The following is a 22994-nucleotide window of genomic DNA, read 5'->3' as shown; positions in this document are numbered from 1 at the left end:
CAGATCCTGTCGAAGAGCCTCTGCGTCGTCTCCGGGTGCACGGAATATTTTTTAAGTGTCCGTCACTCCGTCAAGGGACAACGGAGACGGCACGAGCTGCGATTGGTCCTCAGGACAGGCTGAGCGAAGCTGCTCTGTGCCGGCTCTCAGTGCGCTCCGGGCGTCCTGACAGAGGCGGAGCTGATCCCCGCCGATAACGCCGCTGCCGAACTATAAATACGTCATATCTATACACACACAGCACATGTTTAGATCCTAAATGGCCAATTTCTCGCCTCAAATTATCTTAAAACTGCGTTCCGTCACACAGAAAATTGAGAAACGGCCACTGTTTCAACAACAACAGTCTTTCTCTCTCTTTCTTTCTCGGACGCCATTGCTCACTGTAGCCAGAAGCACAACAACCTTGCGTAGCGACCCCTACTGATCGGGCGGGAAATTGCAGCGAGTGTCCGTCACCACGACGCAGAAGTATAAATGCTCGAGGCGTCTCCGTGGTGACGCAGACGGATAACGCATACGCAGTCGGAGAAGTATAATGTGGCCTTTAGTGTGGTGCTGCAGATCACTCCTGGGAAATGGAGCTGCCTGCCCAAGTCCGTCTCTGTTTTTCAAACCACACCTGGCAACAGAAGGGTGGGTGCTGGTCTCCTACTGGCAGTTTCCCCCGCTTCCCCTTCCCTAAGAAATTGAGTCCACTGTTGTATACCCGGCTGGCTCCCATTGCTCACCTCTTGCATTTTCCTCTCTACCACCTCTACCATTTCCTCAACTCCTGATCGTGCCACCATCTGTACCTAAGCTAGGGTATACAAGTCTAATTATTGGCAATAACAGCCTATGACAAAATGCAAACGATGCATACTAACTCCTCCCACAGCACTCTTTTGTTCCACCCTCAAAAAACTGGAAATTGTTTTCTATCGTGCCACTTGGCTACACTTTCACTGCCATTTTTCAGTGACTTGCTCATTAACTTCTCTGGTTCATTAAAATGTCTCTTTGGCTTGTAGTAAGGAAATTCATGTCACTCAGTGACAGCTACTGGTCTTTGAAAACGGGGAAGCTCATTTCAGGACCAGTTATTTATACAATGAACAACTAGAACAAACTGAAATGCTTTAATAGTGCGTATATTTACAGTGTATATGTCCAAATGAAAATGGTCTACATTGCCGAGCAAATAACACACACCACCGGTGTTGGAAATGTTACATTGACAAAAAATTAAAACAGTTATTAGTTACTTTTACAAAAAAGTAACTGAATTAGTTACTGAGTTACAAATTATAAAAGTAACTAGTTACTAGGAAAATTAACTATTGTGTTACTTTTCAAGTGCTCAAAGAATTTGGACCCACCAGAGACAGTGTACACAAATCTAAACTATTTTACTGTTGCTGTGGGACGAAGTGAGTCTAACATTCCTGGTTACCAGTTTGTTAAGCTCGGTCTGAGACCAAACTTATGGGGCCTGAAAAATCAACTTCAGTTGTTTTGATTGCACGGCACTGTCTTCGTCTCCTTCAGTGTTAATGTCCACTCAATTTCGTGGAAGCGTGTGGCATTCAAAGATGTTTCATTAACTCAAATTGCTTGACACTGACGTGGAGAAGCACTTTTGCCTAGCGCATAATGTGCATTGAACATATACATTATTTCCTTTAAAGGTCACATAGAGTGGTCCTGTTGCACATAAATGTTAGTTATGGAGGTCTACTTACATATATTAACTTGTTTTTATGGTCAAAAACCTCCTAGTTGCTGTAAACTAGCCGATAGAAATCCTCTTTTCTCACAGTGATTTTCAGAGTGAACTTTCACCCCCAGAAGACAGAGTCTTGTGATTGGCCAGTACTATCCAGCACATCCGTTCTCAGAAGTGCAGCGCCCCCCTCTGGAACGGCGGATGCACTGCTCCTCATTATCAAAACATTGTTTTAACAGTGTTTAAAAATAGCTTCGTCACGACTCCCAGCCGCAGTCCCTTTTATGACTTTAAACCGGAGTCAGACCCAGAGTCAGAAGACACTGTCGCTCGTGAAACACCTCCACAACGGACGTTATTCTTCTTCTGCGGTTCAATGTACGTAACCGGATGTGCCCGGACTACCGCCCGGAGCAGGACGATCGGCTGTTCAGGAGAACCGCTGCTTACGTAACTATTACGGGATTTTCAGTGATCTCGTTGAGCCCCGAGATTACAATAAAACACAACGTTCTCAGCAATGGCTGAACTGTTTGTTTCGAACCGTCAGGGCTTCATAAACAAGGTAATGACGCAGATACACACCAAAAAAAACAGCGTTAATAGGAACGTCTAGTTCCGCTTTAATAATTTAATTTACGGAAAAGTCATGGCTACACCTAGTGTCCACCATTTTTAGACGCAGAACCTAATGAAAAATCCTGTAAACTGGAAGAACAGACATTTCGTAGAGCTTTGATCAGACCATGTACTGTTTGAGCTTAAACATATACATTTTTACAAATTCCCAGTTTCTTGCCAGTTAAAATGTTGCTGCTCTTTGCAGCACGAGCAATGCAAAGAAAAAATGGACGCTCAACGTAGTTTGGCAACCCGTGACACATTCAACATGACGTTCCACTTAAAACCTCCACTGTGTTCAGCATGTGAGTACAGCATTAGTGACAGTCTTGGATTAAAACACTACGATTACCAATCGAACAGTATTATATTTAATTGTCATGGACACTTAACAGCTCCCAGATTATTGAAGTTTATATACATTTTGCCGCACTGTCACAATTTACTTGATCTGCGAGGACAAATACTGCAGCAACTCTGCTCACCAAGAGCCTTTCACTCCTTATTAAAAATTGATGGAACAATGAGAGGAACCTTGGTCGGGTCCGTGTTAACTGCAGGAGCAGCTGTAAAACTGTTTAACCTCAGCTGACAGTGGGCTGTAGCTTGATAGACAAAAAAAAAAGTCACAGCTTCGATTGCTGCAGTGGCAAAGGTGTCCATCAACAGTCTCTGAGCAAGTCACAGAGTGAACACTCGCCAGCCAGTCTACTGTGAGCCGGTCATGATAAGTGTCAGCTGAGTGTCTAAATTGTAGAGCTGAGAGACGCCTGCTGTGATTTAAAGTACTGCAGCTGATGTGTGAAGCTCTTCGAATGAGGATCGGAAGAAAGTATTTCCCTCAGCGCTGTAGCTGCTTCATGACTACACTGTTCCCCACTGTTTCATTCTTTTTTCTTTCTTTTTGTTAACTATTGCATGTCTCCTTTTTTAATGTAGAGATAGAGAGACTGATGCAGCAGCCTACACAGATTGAACAGAATCATACATGTTTGAGAAGCGGTCAAGTGTCCCCTCTCTTCTTTATGTGAGAGTGCACTTTTAGTTACAGTATCAGACCCAGAGATGAGAGTTTGAGTCACATTTGACAGGATATAATTTTGTCTTCATAAAGGTGCAGACGTTCGAAAAAGCCTGGAAGTCATCACTAAAAGCTGAGAGCAGGGTTGCCAGACCCCAAACGGAGTTAATTTTACACTCAGCGTGAAAAGCAATGATACCATATCAGGTTTCAGAATGTTTTTAAAGCTCCATATATTAGTCAGGCCAGCTTAGTTTCTCATGGAGAGGAGGAGATTTGTCAGCAAAAATAGCTGCATTAGCTGGTCAATGACTCCTTAGCTTACATGCTTTGTCTTTCCTTTTTTTTTTGCTTTCTTGTCTTGGAAAGTGTAGCAAATGAAAAATGACCAGAGACTTGATGTGCTCATTAAATTTGCTGGCTACTGTAAAATAGCTCAACCAGCCGCAACCATTTTATCCAACTTGCAGAGAATACCTGCAGTATAAGAGAACAAATGATGTGGATGGAAATGTGTATCCAATCCAATTTGGACTAAATAATGATCCTGATAAATGGCAAAAATGGCAAGTCTGCAAATCTAGTTTTGTTCCTAATCGTTGTGTCAGGTTGGGAAGCAGCGACTCATCACTGTAATGATGAATTCGGCATTTTTAATGATTATGTATTCGTCAAGAACGACTTCTCAAAAACTATTCATAACACAGTGCAACATAGCTGCAATAATGTCTATGGATAAATACTGTACAAAGTTATACACAACTTTTATTAACAATAATGCAATTACGTATCCAAGGGCTATGGATCCCCAGACATGACATGGGGGGAAAATACTCATACTCATACTAGTTTGTGGCCACAAACAATAGGTATAACTTGCACAAGAAATACTAATTAATAATATGAATATAATTCCCAAGAATTACCTTGAAAGCTGCATATGCAAAAAGGGGCTGAAAGCTGCACGAAGGACAGAGATAATGTGAGTTTTGAGTTTTATTTTAGGTTGGGAACGAGTTACAAAGATATTCTCAAAAGCCTGGAAATCATTATTGCCAAAGTAAATTCAGAGAGATATTCACAGATTCAAATTTCCGTGATCAATAATATTGAACACACATTTTGCTGAAACACACGTGAGACGTGTGTCGTTAATCCATTCTGTAAATAATAATGAATAATAATGCATTATATTTGAAGGCGCCTTTCAAGACACTCAAGGTCACAGTGTTACATGATATTAATACACCGTCTCAGTGACGACGGCACGTAGTCGATGTAGTTTCTCCTGCTCTTTTCTACATAACGATGATCAAAAAGATATGTCACATTTGTTTATGAAATTGTTTTTCTTTTAATGTTATTGATAGCAGAATTTCAAATCTGTGAATATCTTTCTAAATTTACTTATATGTCACAGTTTCAAATGAGGCTGTGCTCCATTTGCTTAAAGCGGAACTAGATATTATCGCTGTTTTTTTGGTGTGTATCTGCGTCATTACCTTGTTTATGAAGCCTGACGGTTCGAAACAAACAGTTCAGCCATTGCTGAGAACGTTGTGTTTTATTGTAATCTCGGGGCTCAACGAGATCACTGAAAATCCCGTTATAGTTACGTAAGCAGCGGTTCTCCTGAACAACCGATCGTCCTGCTCCGGGCACTAGTCCGGGCACATCCGGTTACGTACATTGAACCGCAGAAGAAGAATAACGTCCGTTGTGGAGGTGTTTCACGAGCAACAGTGTCTTCTGACTCTGGGTCTGACTCTGGGTCAAAGTCATAAAAGGGACTGCGGCGGGGAGTCGTGAAGAAGCTATTTTTAAACACTGTTAAAACAATGTTTTGATAATGAGGAGCAGTGCATCCACCGTTCCAGAGAGGGAGCTGCGCTTCTGAGAGCTGACGTGATAGATTACGTCACTTCCAGATACCTGGCCAATCACAACACAGGTGGGAAGGCTCTACGCTGGCTGGCCAATCACAACACACTCTGTCTTCTCGGGCGAGATTTATGGCTGAAATAGCGCGACTGACAAGTGCTTCGAAAAGGACAGATTTCAATCGGCTTGTTTACATCAACTAGGAGGATTTTGACCATAAAAACAACTTAATATATGTAAGTAGACCTCCATAACTCACATATATGTGCAACAGGACCACTCTATGTGACCTTTAAGTTATTAGAGGAGTAAGACTCATGACTTTGGAAACTAGTTTGTAAAAAAATCAAAAAAAGTTACTGTCAGCTCACAACGATCACTCTCAGAGCCTTTGTCATTTTGTCTCATCGCTTCTCTTCTTAATTTAATTCTATTTAATTCAGTACACTTTATTGGCCTGAACCTAATTACGCAAACATCAAGCATTATACAGTTCAGTAATGAAATGCATTATCATATTTTAAGAGCTGCCTACGCGAGTAAAAGAGACGCCACTCTTGCTGTCTGTGACTCAGCAGGAACTAGATTAACGCTCTGCTGCACGGCCCAGCGAAGCACTGAAGCCGTCACCAAGATCACAGTTACTGTATGAAGCACCAGAAAAGCCAATTTCACTTACATGGTCACATCAGTACACACACACACACACACACACACACACACACACACACACACACACACACACACACACACACACACACACACGGGTGTCTCGATGACATTAGAGGACAGAGAAAATGACTTACAGTACCTGCACTTCACCTTAATCATAACTACTAACCTTAACATCAACTTACCTTTGCAATACCTTCAAATAAGCCTTTTGCCTGATTGATCTTTTCTTCACACACACTCACAGATAAATAGAGAGAGTTTCAGTGAGTGAAAGTTGTAGAAACTAGTGTAGCGTAGCAGAAGCCTCTCAAAACGAAAGTAAGTTTGGGCGCCAGACAGGACTATTAAAAAGGCGAACCTGTCAATTTTTATAATTTTTAAATATTCATTTTTTTGGAGAGGTTACCCGGTTAGCTTGTCTCTAAGCTACAAAAGATGCCAACATCAAATAAATATACAACCAATCATCATATTTTCATGGAAATTATATTAGAAATAATAAGTGAATGAGACCTTAAAAGTCAATACAAAATTAGAAGATAGAATTCAACATTCAATCAATAATTGAATTGGACCATCCACAAACTCAAACAAAATTCAAAATCAACAAGCCGAGAAAACAGGAAAAATGTCAAAAATGCTTCTCATTAATAAAGTATTTTCAGTTCAGTTCAGTAGGAGGAGGACGAGGGGAAAACGGGGACACGACGTATCAGTCAGTTCAGAGAGAGAGAGACGTGATCGGGGGTTGGATATCTCTGAGTCATTTCGCATCAGTGCCGTTTCAGGGGGATCTGAATTAATTACGGGGGGAAGAGAGAGTGTGTGAGTGTGTGAGAGTGTGTGTGTGTGTGTGTGTGTGTGTGTGTGTGAGAGAGAGAGTGAGAGGGGGGGTTTAAGAGAACCAGGAGAGTTCCAGAAAAGTTGGACTTATCTGCCCTTGGTAGGTGTTGTCCAACTGAGACGTCAGCCACTGTATCCAGGCAGGTTTTTTTTTAAGATCCTCACGGTCTCCTGCTCCTAGGAACAGCTTGTTCCTCTAGTTTTTCGTTACACACCAAACTGTCTTTCATTTTTACTTTTCTTATTTGTCCAAAAACTTCCAAATCCCCTTAATTGGTCAGCACTCCTTCTCCTGCTTTCATTCCACCTGCCAGCTGCATTTGTTTGTTCCCGCCTCCTCCTCAGCTCTCAGGTGTGACCTATTTATCAGTTCCCGCCTCCCTTTACTTCCTGCTCAGGTGAAAAATTTGATTGACCACTCCTTTCCTTGTCCATTCTCCCTACTCGTTACACTTAGTTAACTGTTTTGAAAAACAGAAACATTTCATGGACCTGAGGGCAAAACATTGGACATCCATTCTCCAAGCCTGTTTGCACAGTGCATAAACCATAATGATACTGAAGAAAAAGATTGTCACTGAATTATTACCAAGCCCTAAGACAATGTCACACTCTATATAGAGGACAGAGAAAGCCACATAATACCACAAATACAGTTTATTTTCGTTTGTTTGTTTTTTTTCAAATGTTCTTACAGATGTATATGTAGCTCCAAAAAAAATTCCCCCTGGATTCTCACAGGCAGCTGAATGGGGAAATGGAAGCCATTAGTCTTTTAAGAGAGGTTTGGTAAGAGAAGGAAGAACGGCTTGCAGAGAAATTGATCACAAAAGAGACAAAGAGAGCAGGTGTGTGGGGGGTCTTCAGTGAGAGTGAGACATTATTAGCAGCGTTGAGATCAATGGTCTCTGTGAGCTCAGTGTTTGAAAATGCAGTTTCGAGATCTTTATTTTCTAAAATCATGAAGTACATTTCTACATTAAAGTAATTTCTCCATCGATTACTTCATATACTCGTTTGAATTACTATTTATTACAATTCTATCCACATGAATTGTTTAATTGTTCTTTAGTCTCTATAACGTCATTAGACCTAGGGTCGGCTACAAAAACTGCAAAAAAAAGCAAAACCTGTGTTTTTCGGGTTAAAAAGTACTCAAGGAACCAATTACTACAAATGCCGTTCCCTCAGAAGTGCACACACACTGCAGCAGAAAACTGGGCAAAACTAACACGCAGTTCTGTCGTTTCAGGCTTTTCCAGGTAACAGTAATGCGGACACGGTGGTCCAGTACAAACTCGAACAGCCTGTCGTTGCTCGTTACCTCCGGCTGATTCCCCTCGACTGGAACCCGACTGGGAGAATTGGACTCAGACTTGAAATATATGGCTGTCAATATAGTAAGTCCTCTTTTCTGTAGAGTTTTACTATTCATTTCCATATAAATTGTGTTGAAAATCGCACTTTTTTTATTTTCGAACATTAGCAACAGATCGAATTACAAATTCTAACTGCATGTAATGATTAGATTCCCAAATATAATAATTTATTTACCACAAACCAACTCAAGTGTCTTCTTTACTTGCTCACATTCCCTCAAAAAAAAAACCAACAACAAAATCACTTGTAATTGTTTTTAGTGTGTATCAGTGACCACTTGTTTTTGCACGACAGAAGCTTAAAGCTATATTTAGCGTTCTTGCATTTTTACACTTTTCTTTTGTAATCTTAAATTTCTCCTAATTACGATTACTGAATTACTGTATAACATTGCATCTTAGTTTGAAGTTCTTCATCTTACCGTGTGTTTGCTTCTGTAGCTTCTGACATGGCAAACTTTGATGGCAGCAGTAGTCTGGTCTTCAGACTGAGTTGGACGGCAATGGAGATGATTTCTCTGAACTTCAAGACCATGAAGAATTCTGGGACACTCCTTCACGCGGAGGGACCGAGAGATCACAGCCTCACTCTGGTGTTGGAGAAAGGACGACTGCTGCTCTATCACCAACAAGGTACAATATTGTCACTCCATGATAGAATACAATATCAGGATGTAGCATTTGGTTGTTATTTCCTCTCATGTCTCATCAGGGGTTTATTTCTTAGAAAGTTGCATTGTGAAAGTTGCATTGGCGTTGAACTGGACTGCTTCATATTCAGAGGAATTGTTTATATGTCTTTTCATCTATTTTATGGACAAAACTGAACATATGAACAAGCAAAAGACTTGGTTGTTGTCATAAAGACGTAGCAGTACCAAAACACCAGTAAAGACATGGGTAATTCTCATTGTTGTTGCTCTTTGCATATGGAGCTACACGGTTCCCTTGTTTTGGAAATGAAGTTTTAATTTGTCTATGTGGTTGAGAACACAGTGAAATCAAGGCTTATTTGGGACCTATAGAAATGCTGATTCTGTAATTTTTCCTCTCAAAGGAGTGCAACATCAATACTGTGTACAGTGGAGATGGGGTGCTGCTGACCTCGACTCGGGACATTGTGGGTCGTTGGCGGGATTACTTCGAAGAATCCCTCTGACACGCTTTCCAATGAGGAAGCAGAGTCTAGGGACTTAGGAGTGGGCTGTCCTATCTCTGGGGTTGAGGTTTGCCGAGGTGGTTAACATGCTCCTCGGTGGCAGGGCCCCAGGGGTGGATGAGATCTGCCCGGAGTTCCTTAAGGCTCTGGATGTTGTTGTAGGACTGTCTTGGTTGACGCGTCTCTGCAACATCGCGTGGACGTCGGGGACATCGCCTCTGGATTGGCAGACCGGGGTGGTGGTCCCTCTTTTTAAGAAGGGGGACCGGAGGGTGTGTGCCAACCACAGGGGTGCGTTAAGACTTTTCATCAAATGCCAGCCTTAAGAAATGTTTAAAGTCTCTGTAAACCCAAATCCACAAAAGTCTTCTATGTAATTTAGGGTCTTGTGTACATAATATTTAACATGTAAAAATATTAGAAATCAGTTTTCATCCAAATTCGAAATATTTGCCTTTTTAACTGTTGAAAAATCGGTTTCAATTGGGCTGAGTTATCTCTGAGGCGTATGACATCATACAGCCCAGAGACTAATGGTTAAAAACGGTGAGCCAATACATCCATAAATATTCTTCTGATGGTAGTCCAGGGGTTAAGGAGGTGGACTTCAACCATGAAGGTCATAGGATTGACATAGATTTTATTTTATTTTTTTACCGTATTATTGAATAAAGAATTATGAGTATTAAGCATTATTAATACATAAAGCATATTGTACAAAGCATTAAATACAAATAAATATATCGGGTGTGTGGTGGTAACCTCGACTGGGCCAGCCATACATTTGCCCCCACATGCTCTGATGTCTCACTCCAAAGTTTTCTTAAAAAATTGGCAATCCTGCAATATATCTCTATTTCCTCCGCCGGTGGTGCACCGCGAGCGGCTCTAGGTCGGCTTGGAATGGCTCGGGACGAAGGTGGCAGGCTGCTCCGGCTGTCTGCTTTACAGCGATACCGCACCGCGGACATATGTAATCGTTGTGCCTTCTCTCGTCCCCCGCTGGCTGCCTCCTCATCACCGGGTGGGTTCGTCAGCTGCCGGGCGGGCTATCGCTGTAAATATGACGACCGGAGCCGCCTCGGGGGAACGGGCCCTCTGCCCTCGATGTGACTGTCAATCAAGAGCGTCAAAACCAGTCTAAACAGCAAAATTAGCTGTTTTTCAATAGTTATGCATGTCGTTTGCATGATTTCCCCATGTGTGGTTGGGTTTTTCTCTGGGTTTCTCCGGTTTTCTCCCATGGTCCACGGTGGTTGTCTGTCCATATATGTGGCTCTGCGATGGACTGGTGAACTGTCCGGGGTGTGACCCCACCTATCGCCCTTTGTCAGCTGAGATTGGCACAGCTCCCCCTGCGACCCTCAGGTGGAGGATAAAGCGGTAGAAGATGGATGTTTTATTAGTGCATGTCTCTGATACCACTCAGGATTCTTATTATCTGCTTTTTTTTTGCCATTAGTGGAACTAAACATCGATGTTGGATGTCAAATTAAACCTTGAAACTGAGGCTCTGGGAAGTTTACAAGGCTTCATGTGAAAATGATTGAAACTGTATGGATTAAAAAATCCCTGACTTTCAGTCAGTTTTTTAATGTGAGATATATTAACATTTATGAACTTGAAACTCCCGTGACCCTCATGTGCAGGATTAAGTGGTAGAAGGCGTGTGAGCGAGTGAGTGAGTGAGTGAGTGAACTTGAAACTCTGTAAAACCTAAAACATTTACCTCAGCGCTTAAATGTCAGTTGCATATTCAGCATGTTAAGTAGGGAACCACTGGAGGGGACATTTGACTTTTTTCTCTTACTATAATAACATAAATTTAAGGTGCAGGTTGATGATTGAGTTCACTACACCAGTTTTCATGGCGTCGTGATGTGAAGGCAGCTATTTCACAGTCTGTTTTGTGACCGCACAGATGCACAACTGCACACAATAAAATAGTGCTGGACTTCTGTGGGAATACCCCCACTAAAGTTTTTGGCACATGTCATTATGTGTGAAATGTGGAAAGGTGAGAGAGTGTGACCATCATTACAGGCCTGACCTGTGGTATAATTGTGTGCAGTGGCATGGGACGAAAACCTGCCACATGCCCGACATTTTGGCATTTTCTCGGAGTTGTTTGAGGAATGAGAGCATGATCTTTTGGCACATGAACAGCTCTAATACTGTGGCAATCTATCCGTTCCACTCCTCACACCTACTGAATCTTATTTTCTGATGTATATTCAGATGGAGACCTGCATGTCTCATTAAAGCACAGGGCTCACTTTTACACAATGTGCTCTACATTTAATGCAACATTTTTGTCCCTCAATTTAAATGTACACGAGTAAGTAGCCTGCTGCTTCCTCCTCGTGTCACTCCCTCTCCACAGGCATCCAATAAAAAACAGAATATTGTCCAATTCCCACAACTTGGGAAGAGTTTGGATTCCCTGGTGGTATTGTCTACTCTCTGTCAGCCACAGAAAAGGTGTCATCTGCGACAGCCGTCACTGTGACATCAGCTCCCCGAGTGACAGCTGTCACATCCTCCCGTTAGAAACAAGCTGATAGCGAAGAAGTCAAAGGACTGAGGTTAGCCGGGGACAAAAATAAACAGCCCTAAAAGAGCAGAGATTATACTGAAATAAAGCTGCAATGTTACACTCAAGGAAACGACTCAGGGAGCCAGTAAATGTGACATGTGATATTTAGGTGTTCAGACTAGAGCTGCAACTAACGATTATTTTCGTAATCGATTAATCTGTCGATTATTTTCTCGATTAATCGATGAATTGGTTGGTCCATAAAATGTCAGAAAAAACAGTATTTAAAGGTGAAATAAGTAGTTTACAGTGCCATCTAAAGGAGAGGCTGAAATTTACAACAAAGACCTGCTGCTCTGCTCACCCCCTCCCTTCCCCGAGCGCTACGGTATCCGCAGCTGGTCAAATGTCGTCCTCGTCGTCTTTCTCCGTGTCAGCAGATGAGGTTCGTGAGGCGAGGGAGAGGGCGAGCTACCGCGGCCGTAGCAGACGAAGCGGAGAGAGAGGAGGCGGGACTTCTGCTACAAGTAAAGAGACGCTTGTTCTGTTCTCTCGCGTTTGTCCTTACAGGCTCCGGTAGAAACATGGCGTCTCGCTGCTAACAGTGGCTATGCAACCGCGGTCCGCGGTCATGTTATTTTACATGACTTTTTGAAAAAAAGTGGATTTTGGGTTATATAAACCCATAAATACTACATATTGTACCTTTAAGTTACATTTACTCAATGTATGTGGTAATTGAGCAAAGTCAATTAATGCAGATGTACCTAAACAATATTACTTGGATTTACTCATGTTTTGTGTAACTGATTTGAGAGCGTTCATATCAACTCAATATTTTTAAGTGTAAAAATGCTGCACTGATTGAATTAAGTAATGTGCAGTATTATTTTTTAGAGTGCACAGCCACAGTGAAGCTTGGGACCAAGAGAATCAGGGTGCCGAATGGGAAGAACAACTATAACAAGTCTCAGAGAATATTTTGCACTCTGCTATAATGCTATAGTACATCTAAATACGCTTCAACCTCTCCTCTCCAGCCAACAGCTGACTCTGGAGGAGCACGCTGTGGCTCAGGGTGGATGCTGCAAGCTATTGATCTAAATTACCCCTGTCTACAGACTGTAAACTCCAGGAAGAGCAAGGATGACTGTGTAGAAACCAGGGAGAGGGCGTAGAGAAAGATAAAGAGCATGCAATTGAAAAAGGCAAATAAGTGTCACAAAAACAAAATTGCTGCAGGACCTGAATTTGGTGTGGAAAAAATGGCTGTGGTAACTGACAATGGAGACAAAAAAAAAAGGCTGGTAGGAGAAACTGTGGGGCATCTAGAAAACAGAGTCAGAAAAAGAAACATGCAGTTACAGCACAGAAAGAATGTTTTTTTTTTCATGTTTTCCCATGCATGTTTAAAATAAGCCAGCTTGGACACAGAGAATAGAAATATTTTATTCATCCCCAAGGGGTGAAATTGTTTTGGCACTCCAGCAAAATATGATACACAAAAAGAATTCACCATAAATAAGTGTACAAATGTATATAAAAAAATAGTGCAATAAATGAAAGAATGAATGACCCGTAGGATCAGGTGCAATGGCCTTAAGGGAGAGACTGATCTCATAAAGAGATATTGTGCAAGTTGTGCAATGAAGCAGAGTCAGTTTTTACAGGGAGTTGTTGTAAATCCTGATGGCTGAAAGCAGGAATGACTTCCTGAATCTGACCTTGTGACAGTGGAGTGAAGCCCACTGCTTCATAATTAAATTAAATCCTGTCAACTGTCAACCGGAAGCTGTAATACACGAGAGAAAGCACAGTGACAATGTGGAAGCAATGGGGATTGGGTGGGTGGCACCTTGCTCAGAGGTACCTTAGTCCTTGGCCTGTCGGGATTCAAAACCCGGCAACCGGCTCTATTGGGCCATGAGCTGCACCTTATATTCCATTGTATTACTTATATCTATACTTCTATTTCTTCTATCCCATTTTCTCAGTGTGAGGTCAGTAAATTCAAATCTAATCCCGTCTAATCTAAATTTGGATGACATCAGAGAAACATGCAGAAGAAGCTGCAGCTATAAAAGACAAAACACCATGATCACAAAGGTTTTCTCTAATACCACAGTGCAACCATAGCTACAAGCAGATCCTCCTCCAGGCAACCAGTTGGCAGAGGAAGTGAAAGACTATGATTGTGGTGATTACTGTTGCATTTCCTTACTCCCATTTCACTTAGTCCACAGTGATTTACAATGAGCCTTAGGATTTTTATGTTGCAAACTGCCTCATGAGAGTTTCAGGCAGCAGCCTCTCTGTTTTTTAAGAGGAGCCTGAAGCAAAGATAGCAAAAGAAGTCTTTCTTGTGCTGCACTCCCCTGCTGTATAATAGGATGCGTACTGCTGAGCCCTTCTGTGCAGCAAAATGAATGGAAATCCAACGTTTTTTGAAAGATGAATGGAAAATGAGTTTGTCATCCTCTAAAGAGAAAAGATGAGGGAAGTTACATTTTGAACAGTGGCTGTTAAAGACATAACATAATATGAGAGAGGGGGAAAGATGACTTTCAGTGACAACCAGTGATGTTGTTAGAACATGGTCACTGCAATAAAAATCTTACAGTCACAAAGATGCCCCTGGATGTGTGGTACAGACACAGAGTTTGCTTTTGTAACAGAAGTCTTAAAAATATGAAACATGTATCTACTAGAACTGTCCAGGGTGAACCCCGCCTATCGCCCTATGTCAGCTGAGATAGGCACAGCAACCCCCGCGACCCTCCGGTGAAGATAAAGCGGTAGATAAAGGATGGACTACAGTAATCCTAACCTTTTAAGTCCATCCTTTTGTGGACCTGTCAAATGTAACTGTGTCAAATATATATATATATATATATATATATATATATATATATATATTTGGTGTCAAAAAAAAAAAAAAAACATTTTTATAGCAACAATCCTAACGCCACTGATTTGTTTTTTATTTATATGCATTGGCTTTTACTTAAAGGTGAAGTAAGTAGTTTATAGTGCCATCTAGAGGAGAGGCTGAAATTTACAACAAAGAACTGCTCCTCTGCTCACCCCCTCCCTTCCCTGAGCGCTACGGTATCCTCAGCCGGTCAAATGTCGTCCTCGTCGTCTTTCGCCGTGTCAGCAGATGAGGTTCGTGAGGTTTGTGAGAGGGCGAGCTACTGCAGCCATAGCAGACGAAGCGGAGAGAGAGGAGGCGGGACTTCCGCTACGATGTAAAGCGACGCTTGATTTGTACTCTCGCGGTTGTCCTTACAGGCTCCGGTAGAAACATGCCGTCTCGCTGCTAACAGTGGCTATGCAACCGCGGCCCGCGACCGTGTTATTTTACATGACTTTTTGAAACACTATGAAAATTAAACAAAGAATATTATACAGCGACTAGACAATGCAGGAGCACATAATATGTATAAAAAAGTGGATTTTGGGTTATATAAACCCATAAATACTACACAGTGTCCCTTTAAGCACCAACATCATGTTTGCATTTTATGTTATTTGCTGAAATTCCTTCCACAAATATTAAACAGTTTTTTCCTGTAAATACAGCAGTGCCATCATCTGGGTCAACATAAAAATGAGCTCAGTTGAGCAGGAGTTTTTCTCTGGGGTAAAAATACTTTGTTGATGCCAGAGATCAGAGGAGAATGACCGGACGAGTTTGAGATAAGAGCAACTCAAATGACCACTTGTTACAACAACTCCTGACACATTATTAGGTGTCTGTGTTTACTCAGGCTTTATCAATCACCCAATCACAATAGCTGTACAAATGGTTCCATTCTTTGAGTAATGGCACTTAATACTCATTTCTAAATAATAGAACATGATTTAAAAATCATAAAACTTTGTTTAGAAGGCTCATCAGTGTGACCCAACATCCCAGAACCACCTTCTTTCTGCCTGCACCTGCAAACAGCCACAGTGGTTATTCTAGTTGACAAACAAATGAAAAAACGGAAACTAAAATTGAAAAAAACCTTTTCGTTATCTGAAATAAAAATAAACATTTTAGATAAAAACACATTATATTCGCTATCTAGTTAATTGGGTTGGTTCATCCGAAATGTACTGAATGTCAATCATCATTACCATAGTCATGAGTACGGAAGCGTATTGCATTCACTTGAAAAAAAAAAAAAAAATCCTGTTTTTCTCACTAATTAATTTTCGGTTTGATTTTTTTAATAATCTTTTTTCTGTTTTTCTGACTAATATTTTTATCCCCTGTTTTTCTGTCTAATTATTTTCCTGTTTTTCGGAGTAATTTTTTTTCTGTTTTTCGGAGTAATTCTTTTTTCTGTTTTTCGGAGTAATTTTTTTTCTGAATTATCGAGAACTCTCGCGAGAACCTCCAACCTGCAAGTGACTCCCATACACCCATGGATATACATCCATGCATACACATATGGTGACTCCTTCCCGCACATACATGCCTCATAAATGATCTACCGTAGCGGGTCAATTAAAACAACCGCAAAGTCCCCAGGTGCCTGCGTAAAGTCGACAAACTAATGATAATACCATCTATGTGACTTAAAGACAGGACTATCTCCCAGTGTCTTAAACCCAGATCAAAGTAAAACTTGATTAAACTAAACAAGCCATCCATGTTGTTATAAATCGAACTCTCAATAAAGGAGTGAATGTGTTTATTATTTCAAATGCTCTCTAAACTCAGAAAAAATTACTCCGTAAAACAGGGGAAAAAAATTTGCACGAAAAACAGAAAAAAAAATTACTCCGAAAAACAGAAAAAAAATTACTCCGAAAAACAGAAAAAAAATTACTCCGAAAAACAGAAAAAAAATTACTCCGAAAAACAGAAAAATAATTACTCCGAAAACAGGAAAATAATTAGACAGAAAAACAGGGGAAAAAAATATTAGTCAGAAAAACAGAAAAAAGATTATTCAAAAAATCAAACCGAAAATTAATTAGTGAGAAAAACAGGATTTTTTTTTTTTTTTTTCAAGTGAATGCAATACGCTTCCGTACATGAGAATCTTAGCAAACAGATTTAAGAGAAGTTAAATCTCCGTGAGGCTTAACGCATTAACGCACTTTCTCACTTTCATCGCGCTACGGGTAGACGTGCAGTTTATGAACAGGCAAGGCGGCGGGCAACCGCTTGGGGCCCCGAGCCGATAGGGGGGTTCCCGACACTCGGAGCCCAAATACATCAGTGAGCAGCTGCATCCCTGTCTCCCTTAAACAACAAGGGTTGATTTGCAATGACATCTCAGTAGGAAACCTCTCTAAAGAGGCCCCACGTCTCCTCACGTTTACCTGTGTGAAGCTGAAGGAAAATGAAGAGGAGTTATCAATCAGGAAGTTAGAAGAGGAAGAAAAAAAGAGGATGAAGAAAAGAGAAAGAAAGACACACAGTTGTAAGTGGCGCTGCTGGCGCAGATAATGATATAATCATAACATTAACAGTCACTGTCTAACTAACGGGGACACAGACAGCAGCTAACATTAGCGTCAGAATGCTAGCTGACGCTGACGCTAACGCTAACTAGTAGAAGCAGTGCTTCAAAGTGCTGATGAGGAATTTCCTGCTGTGGGTTTAGTACCACAAGAAACTTCTATACTTTATATTTTGTTTATAATGTGAGTTATTTACAGTGCAATGTATAGTTTTTTTTTAAAGTTATTTACAGCATTTTATTTTTTCTATTTATTTATATTGTCTTATAATGTGAGTTTTTTTACAATGTTATGTTTATTTTTTACTTAGTTTGTATAGGTTGTATTATTTATCTGTCCGTTCCTACAATATAAAGAGAAAATTAGAATTTTTTTGGCATATTTACGAATGGTAATTAATCGTGATTAACCGTGATTAATCCACAGATACCCTGTGATTAATCTGATTAAAAATGTTAATCTTTTGACAGCCCTAATACATACATGTTTTTATTTTTGGATCAGACTTTACTGATAGAAGAGGGACAGAAAAACAGCCCTGGACAGCAGTGTCTTTCTTCGTCTTTCATAATCTCAATTCCCCAAAACTGTAAATTGATTTAGAGGATTATTTTATCACCCACATGATGCTGTGACATCCTGAAAACATTATCACAATCTGTCTCTTGATAAGGTCTCTCATGCTGTCCTTTGTAAACAGATTTAGAGCTGGAGCGCAGAGCTGCAGTAGCAGAAAACAATATGATTAGGTGATATTGCCCAAGGAGCTTTCTGGAAAGACAAAGTATTGGAAAGAAGACACCTGTGTTCAGTTTCAACTTCTCCGCTTAAAGACAGTTAGTACTAGCAGGTCACCGTGGACCGCTTAATCACGCAGCTATTGCAGCGTGTACTGCGGCTGTACTTGTTTTCTGCTGAACAGTGAAGACAAAAAGAACAATATCTCCTTCTGTTGGAGCTTCTTCTACCAGCTGAACCTCTCTTTTCTCCAGCAGCACATTACAGGGTGGACCTGTCTGTGTTCGGTCTGTCATTAATTATGTCCCGCTATCATGGGGGTGGAGTAGCTCAGTGGTTAAGACCAGTACTCCCATGTGCAGAGACATCATGGTCACAAGTTCAACTGCTAAATAACAGGTAATATCATCATTTACCATGCTCTGTCCTGCTCGCCAGCATACAAATAATGCTCTCTCTCTAATAAGGGCAGTTGACCTCACTGACCCTGCTCGCCCCATCTGAAATAAAGATGAAAAAGTTCAGCTGAATGTTTCCTTAAAGTAGACAGTCACAGAGGAAGCTGATAATTCACCTCTCAGATATACAAGAAGAGGAGGACACTCTCCTCATTAATGTTTCGCTCAGGTTCAAATTGAAAAGGCTAAACAGATGACATGTTTATGTTGCTGAACAGTCACAACAGGGTCCCAAATCCCGCCAGTGCAACCTTATTATGACATTATGAGTGCATTGCGAAGTTAACACCAATGGCGACCAATTCTGAACCAATTTTTTCGGAATCAGCTGTTTATCACAGATCATCTGACATTATTTTCTTAAATCGGTACATTCCCGCAGCAGCTTCCATTGATCTCTGAGGCAGCAAAGAAAGAGCAAGGGGCAGAATTTATGTATAAATAACTGGACCTGAAATTAGCTTTCAAAGCCCAGCGACTGCCACTGATTTCTGCATAAGCTGGAACCATAGCTCATCTACCAAATGCAGCATGAAGAATACAGGAATTATTTCTTCTTCTTCTCACCTTCCTTGCAGGTGTGAGTTCATCCTCTGGCGGCCGGCTTCTTGCTGCTCTGGGTAGTCTGCTGGACGACCAGCACTGGCACCATGTGAAGCTGGAGCGCTTCAGCACTCATCTCAACCTCTCTGTGAATAAAAACACTCAGCAGGTTCACACACCTGCTGAGCTCAACCACTGGGATATTCACCAGGTGAGATGCCCACAAAAAACACATCTTTGCAAATGATATTCCTTTTAAAAATGTAAGTGTGACCCCGTGTGCATCCATTTAAAAGATGGCCACAGAAGGTTGTAGCTTTGTATCTATAGTACAGTCCATAATAGTAGAAAAATAGTACAGATTATATGGTCATCAATCGTTCAATAATTTGTCACAGTGTTTTTTGCTGATCATGAGTGTTCTCCTTTTGCGATAGTGACTGAAATGTATATTTCAAGTAAACTGAATCACTCTTCAATCCTCTGTTGTATAATTCAAGAGAAACACTACACAGTTTCACACTTGAGCTTCATGCTGTCAAGCCGTGAAGGTTTTTTTTTAACAGTGCAGTGTCAGTAAACTTGTTTGAAAGTGGTTCTAACTGGGGAAAAAAGCTAAGAAGTCGAAGTAGATAAACGCGTTATTCTTATCAAAGCCAATTGATGCATAAATCAACAACATTTCAGAGTTTGAAAGATGATTGTTGTTGTATCGCATACATCTCATGTGTTGTGTGTTTCTTGTGTGTGCAGCTGAGTGTGGGAGCTGTCCAAGGCCACGGACTCCAAAAACCCATCTTGTCCAATAGGAATTTCCACGGATGTCTGGAAAACCTGTTATACAATGACTTCAGTCTCATAAGCCTGGCTAAAAAGAACAACCACCAGGTCACTGCAGTGGTAAGTTCTTTTTTGGGCTTGTCTAAAAGCAACCTCTTGTTAGACCTCAGAGCTTGGGAATGGGGTGTGAAGAAGAAAGATTCAGAGGTAACATGGTGCCAAACCATTAAAAATCAACAATAACATTTTAAAATCGACCCTGAAATGAAGAGGAAGTCAGTGGATGGTGCGCAACACAAGTGTGATGTGGTCTCTTTTCTTTTTTTCTGTCAAAAGGCAAGGGGCAGCGTTGTGCACTAACTGAAGTCGATGGACAGATGTCTGGTCTAATCCAACATACGGACAATTAGAATAATCCAGCTGAGATGTTAAGAAAGCATGGATCAATATCTCTAAAACTGGTTTTGTGATGAGCCTTAGTTGAAAAAATCTGGACTTAACGACTGCCGAGATCTGTTGATCAAACTTTAAAAATCGACTCTAAGGCTTTTAACAGAAGAGTGGATTTTTTGGGCCCTAATATCCACTCGATCTCTAGTTTAGGTTAAGGACATTTTGACTCAGTGTGAGCAGTTGACAACAACAGCACCTGGCAAATGGCCAATTACATTGGCTCAACAGTAACTTGACATTGTGAGTGTGGCACTTTGCTGACATAGCTCTATCACTAGCCAAGAGCAATTAAGAGCAATATTTTTTAAACTGATAATACCGAGCCGTTGCCCTTCACTTGGTTAATTCATTCTAAATTCGTTTCTAAACTTGTTAAATATGACCTGTTGTCTTACTTTGCCAAACTTCCCCCCAGATTACCTGTTGCCTCTCACCTGATTCGAGTTAATAGTAGAAAACCACAAGATTTTATCTTAAATACTTTGATAGTACTGTAGAGCTTCCATGACTGATATTAAGAAACTTCTTTTTAGACTTTCTGTGCTTTTGGTCCTAATTGTTCCTTCTTTTCTCTTTTCTGTCTTAGTGCCATTGTCATCATCATCATCCATATTATTATCATCACCACTGCCACCACATCCACGTTAGCGTTACAAACGCCCAAAGCCAAAAAAACAAGATGAGTAGAATAATAAATCATTGAGGAGAGGAGGTAGAGAATGATAATGAGAATTTACCAAAAAAAAATAAAAAAGAGGGAGACAAGGGTGAGGGCCATGCTTCTGAAATTTAAATGAAAGACCAGGTGAATGTGGGTGCAAATGCTCAGTTTAGCTGCTCAGCAAATATCAATATGGTAATACAAGTGTCCTTTCCAGAGCTGCGGTTGAAACCTCTGTGACATCAAGTTACACCGTGTCAGCCTCTTGAATTGATGAATATTCATGTTTTATCATCGCTGTTATAATCATCTCTCTCTCTCTCTGTCTCTGTCTTTCTCAGGGCAATGTGACCTTTTCTTGTGCTGAGCCAGTTGCAGTCGCCGTGACATTCACTGACTCCCATAGCTTCCTGCAGTTACCCCCACTGACACCGCGTTCATCTGGGGTTGTTGCTGTGGCACTGCAGTTCAGGACGTGGAACAAAGCCGGGCTGCTCTTGACGTTTGACTTCCCTCAGCTGGAAAGCACAGTGTGGTTGTACCTAAGTGAGGCCAGACTTTGCCTACAGATCAATAAAGCAGACAAGGGCATCCTGGAGCTCAGCGCAGGTACGTAGGACTCACTGTAGAGACGCAGAGATAGCCTCAGTGTAGACTTCTACATCAGGCTGCAGTTTGTCATCGGCATCGAACATCCTCATTTGCAAAGAATCTCTTTGCTGCCTGATGTCAACACATTTGGCTTGAGTTGAGTTAGGATAGGACATCTGATAATCTGTATTTGCAGAAAACTTTCATCTGTGGGGTTGATGAATGGATGGTCAATTGAAAGAAAGGGCATCCCACTCCAGATGGGGCTTTTCTGTTTGGAGATTGTATTTTTCTCCAAATGTCTGGACTGGGCACTGTGAACTGACCATAGATGTGAATGTGAGTGTGACTGATTGTTTGTCGCTGTTTGACGTGGTGACGTTCAGATTACCAGGCTGAAGTAGCTCATAATACGTCACTTCGATCTAATATCTTCTGGGCTGTGAGGACACAAACATCCAATTGCCAATTACAATTGGGAGTCCTGTTGAGATGCACAACGTTAACAATGTGAACCTTCAAATCTTATTTGTAGCGTAGTTAATGAAATTGAATCGAAACTAATCAAATTTAACTTTGAAATAAACCATATCAAACTGAACCGATGACCTGTTACTCGTGACCAATGCCGCATGACAAGTCTTGAAGGATTGTTGGTAGATAATGAAAAATAAGGAAAATAATAAGGAAGGAACACTACATAAAATAGACGTTTAGTAAATTCCTTTAGTGGCTGTCTTCTTTGTGTGCAAAAGCAAGACAGACAGATGGATGGATGGATGAATTGATGGATCCCACAACTGGGAAATTTGTTAAAATAAAATGAGCTGGGGGCAGTGGTGGCTCAGTTGGTAGAGCACCTGCCCCATATGCTGAGGCTGTAGTCCTCGCTGCAGGCGACCCTGGTTCGAATCCTGCACCAAGCGGTCTTTCCTGCGTGTCATTCCCCATCTCTCTGCCTCCCATTTCCTGTCTCTCTATACTATACTATCATTAAAAAAAAAAAAGGCAAAAAGGCCCAAAAAAAAATAATATAAAATAAAATGAGCTTTTTTTATTTCAACAATGTTAAATGTTTTTTTTTTGTTTGTTTTTTTTTCTTAAATGGGAACTAACAACGTAGAAATGCCTGCTAACAGGTGTCTGTTGTTAGGTTCAGGTCTGAGTGACGGTCAGTGGCATTCGGTGGAGATGACCGTGAGACACGATTGTCTCAGCATCGCGGTGGACAAAGACGAAGGAGCGATAGCTCACAGCAGCGTCCCTCTCTCTCTAACTACCGATTGTCAACTCTTCTTTGGCGGTAAGTGAAGTTCGCAGATAGCTGAGAAAAACAGCTCGGAAAAGATTTGTGATTATTCAAATGAAAGCCTTTCTATTGAATAAATGTGGATAGTTAGTTATGGATAGTTCATATATATTGTACTTAATATTGTTCGCCGTAAGGATGGGAAAACTGCTCACATGGACATTTAGGAGTGGAT

General features: G+C 41.0%; 1 protein-coding gene across 1 annotated transcript in view; it reads left to right on the top strand.

Moving 5' to 3' along the window:
• Window positions 1-22994, top strand: part of LOC310926278 (contactin-associated protein-like 4) — a gene marked incomplete at both ends in the record, with an annotated part of 108412 nt that overhangs the window by 47106 nt on the left and 38312 nt on the right. The window contains 6 exons of the mRNA XM_083888378.1: window positions 8002-8149; window positions 8570-8761; window positions 19061-19236; window positions 19779-19925; window positions 21261-21528; window positions 22664-22813. Coding sequence (XP_083744504.1) covers window positions 8002-8149; window positions 8570-8761; window positions 19061-19236; window positions 19779-19925; window positions 21261-21528; window positions 22664-22813 — 1081 coding nt within the window. The remainder of the gene's footprint in view (window positions 1-8001; window positions 8150-8569; window positions 8762-19060; window positions 19237-19778; window positions 19926-21260; window positions 21529-22663; window positions 22814-22994) is intronic.

The sequence above is a fragment of the Microchirus variegatus genome (assembly GCF_963457635.1).
Source record: "Microchirus variegatus genome assembly, chromosome: 4".
NCBI classification, from domain to species: domain Eukaryota; kingdom Metazoa; phylum Chordata; class Actinopteri; order Pleuronectiformes; family Soleidae; genus Microchirus; species Microchirus variegatus.
This window is presented reverse-complemented; position numbering and strand designations above follow the sequence as displayed.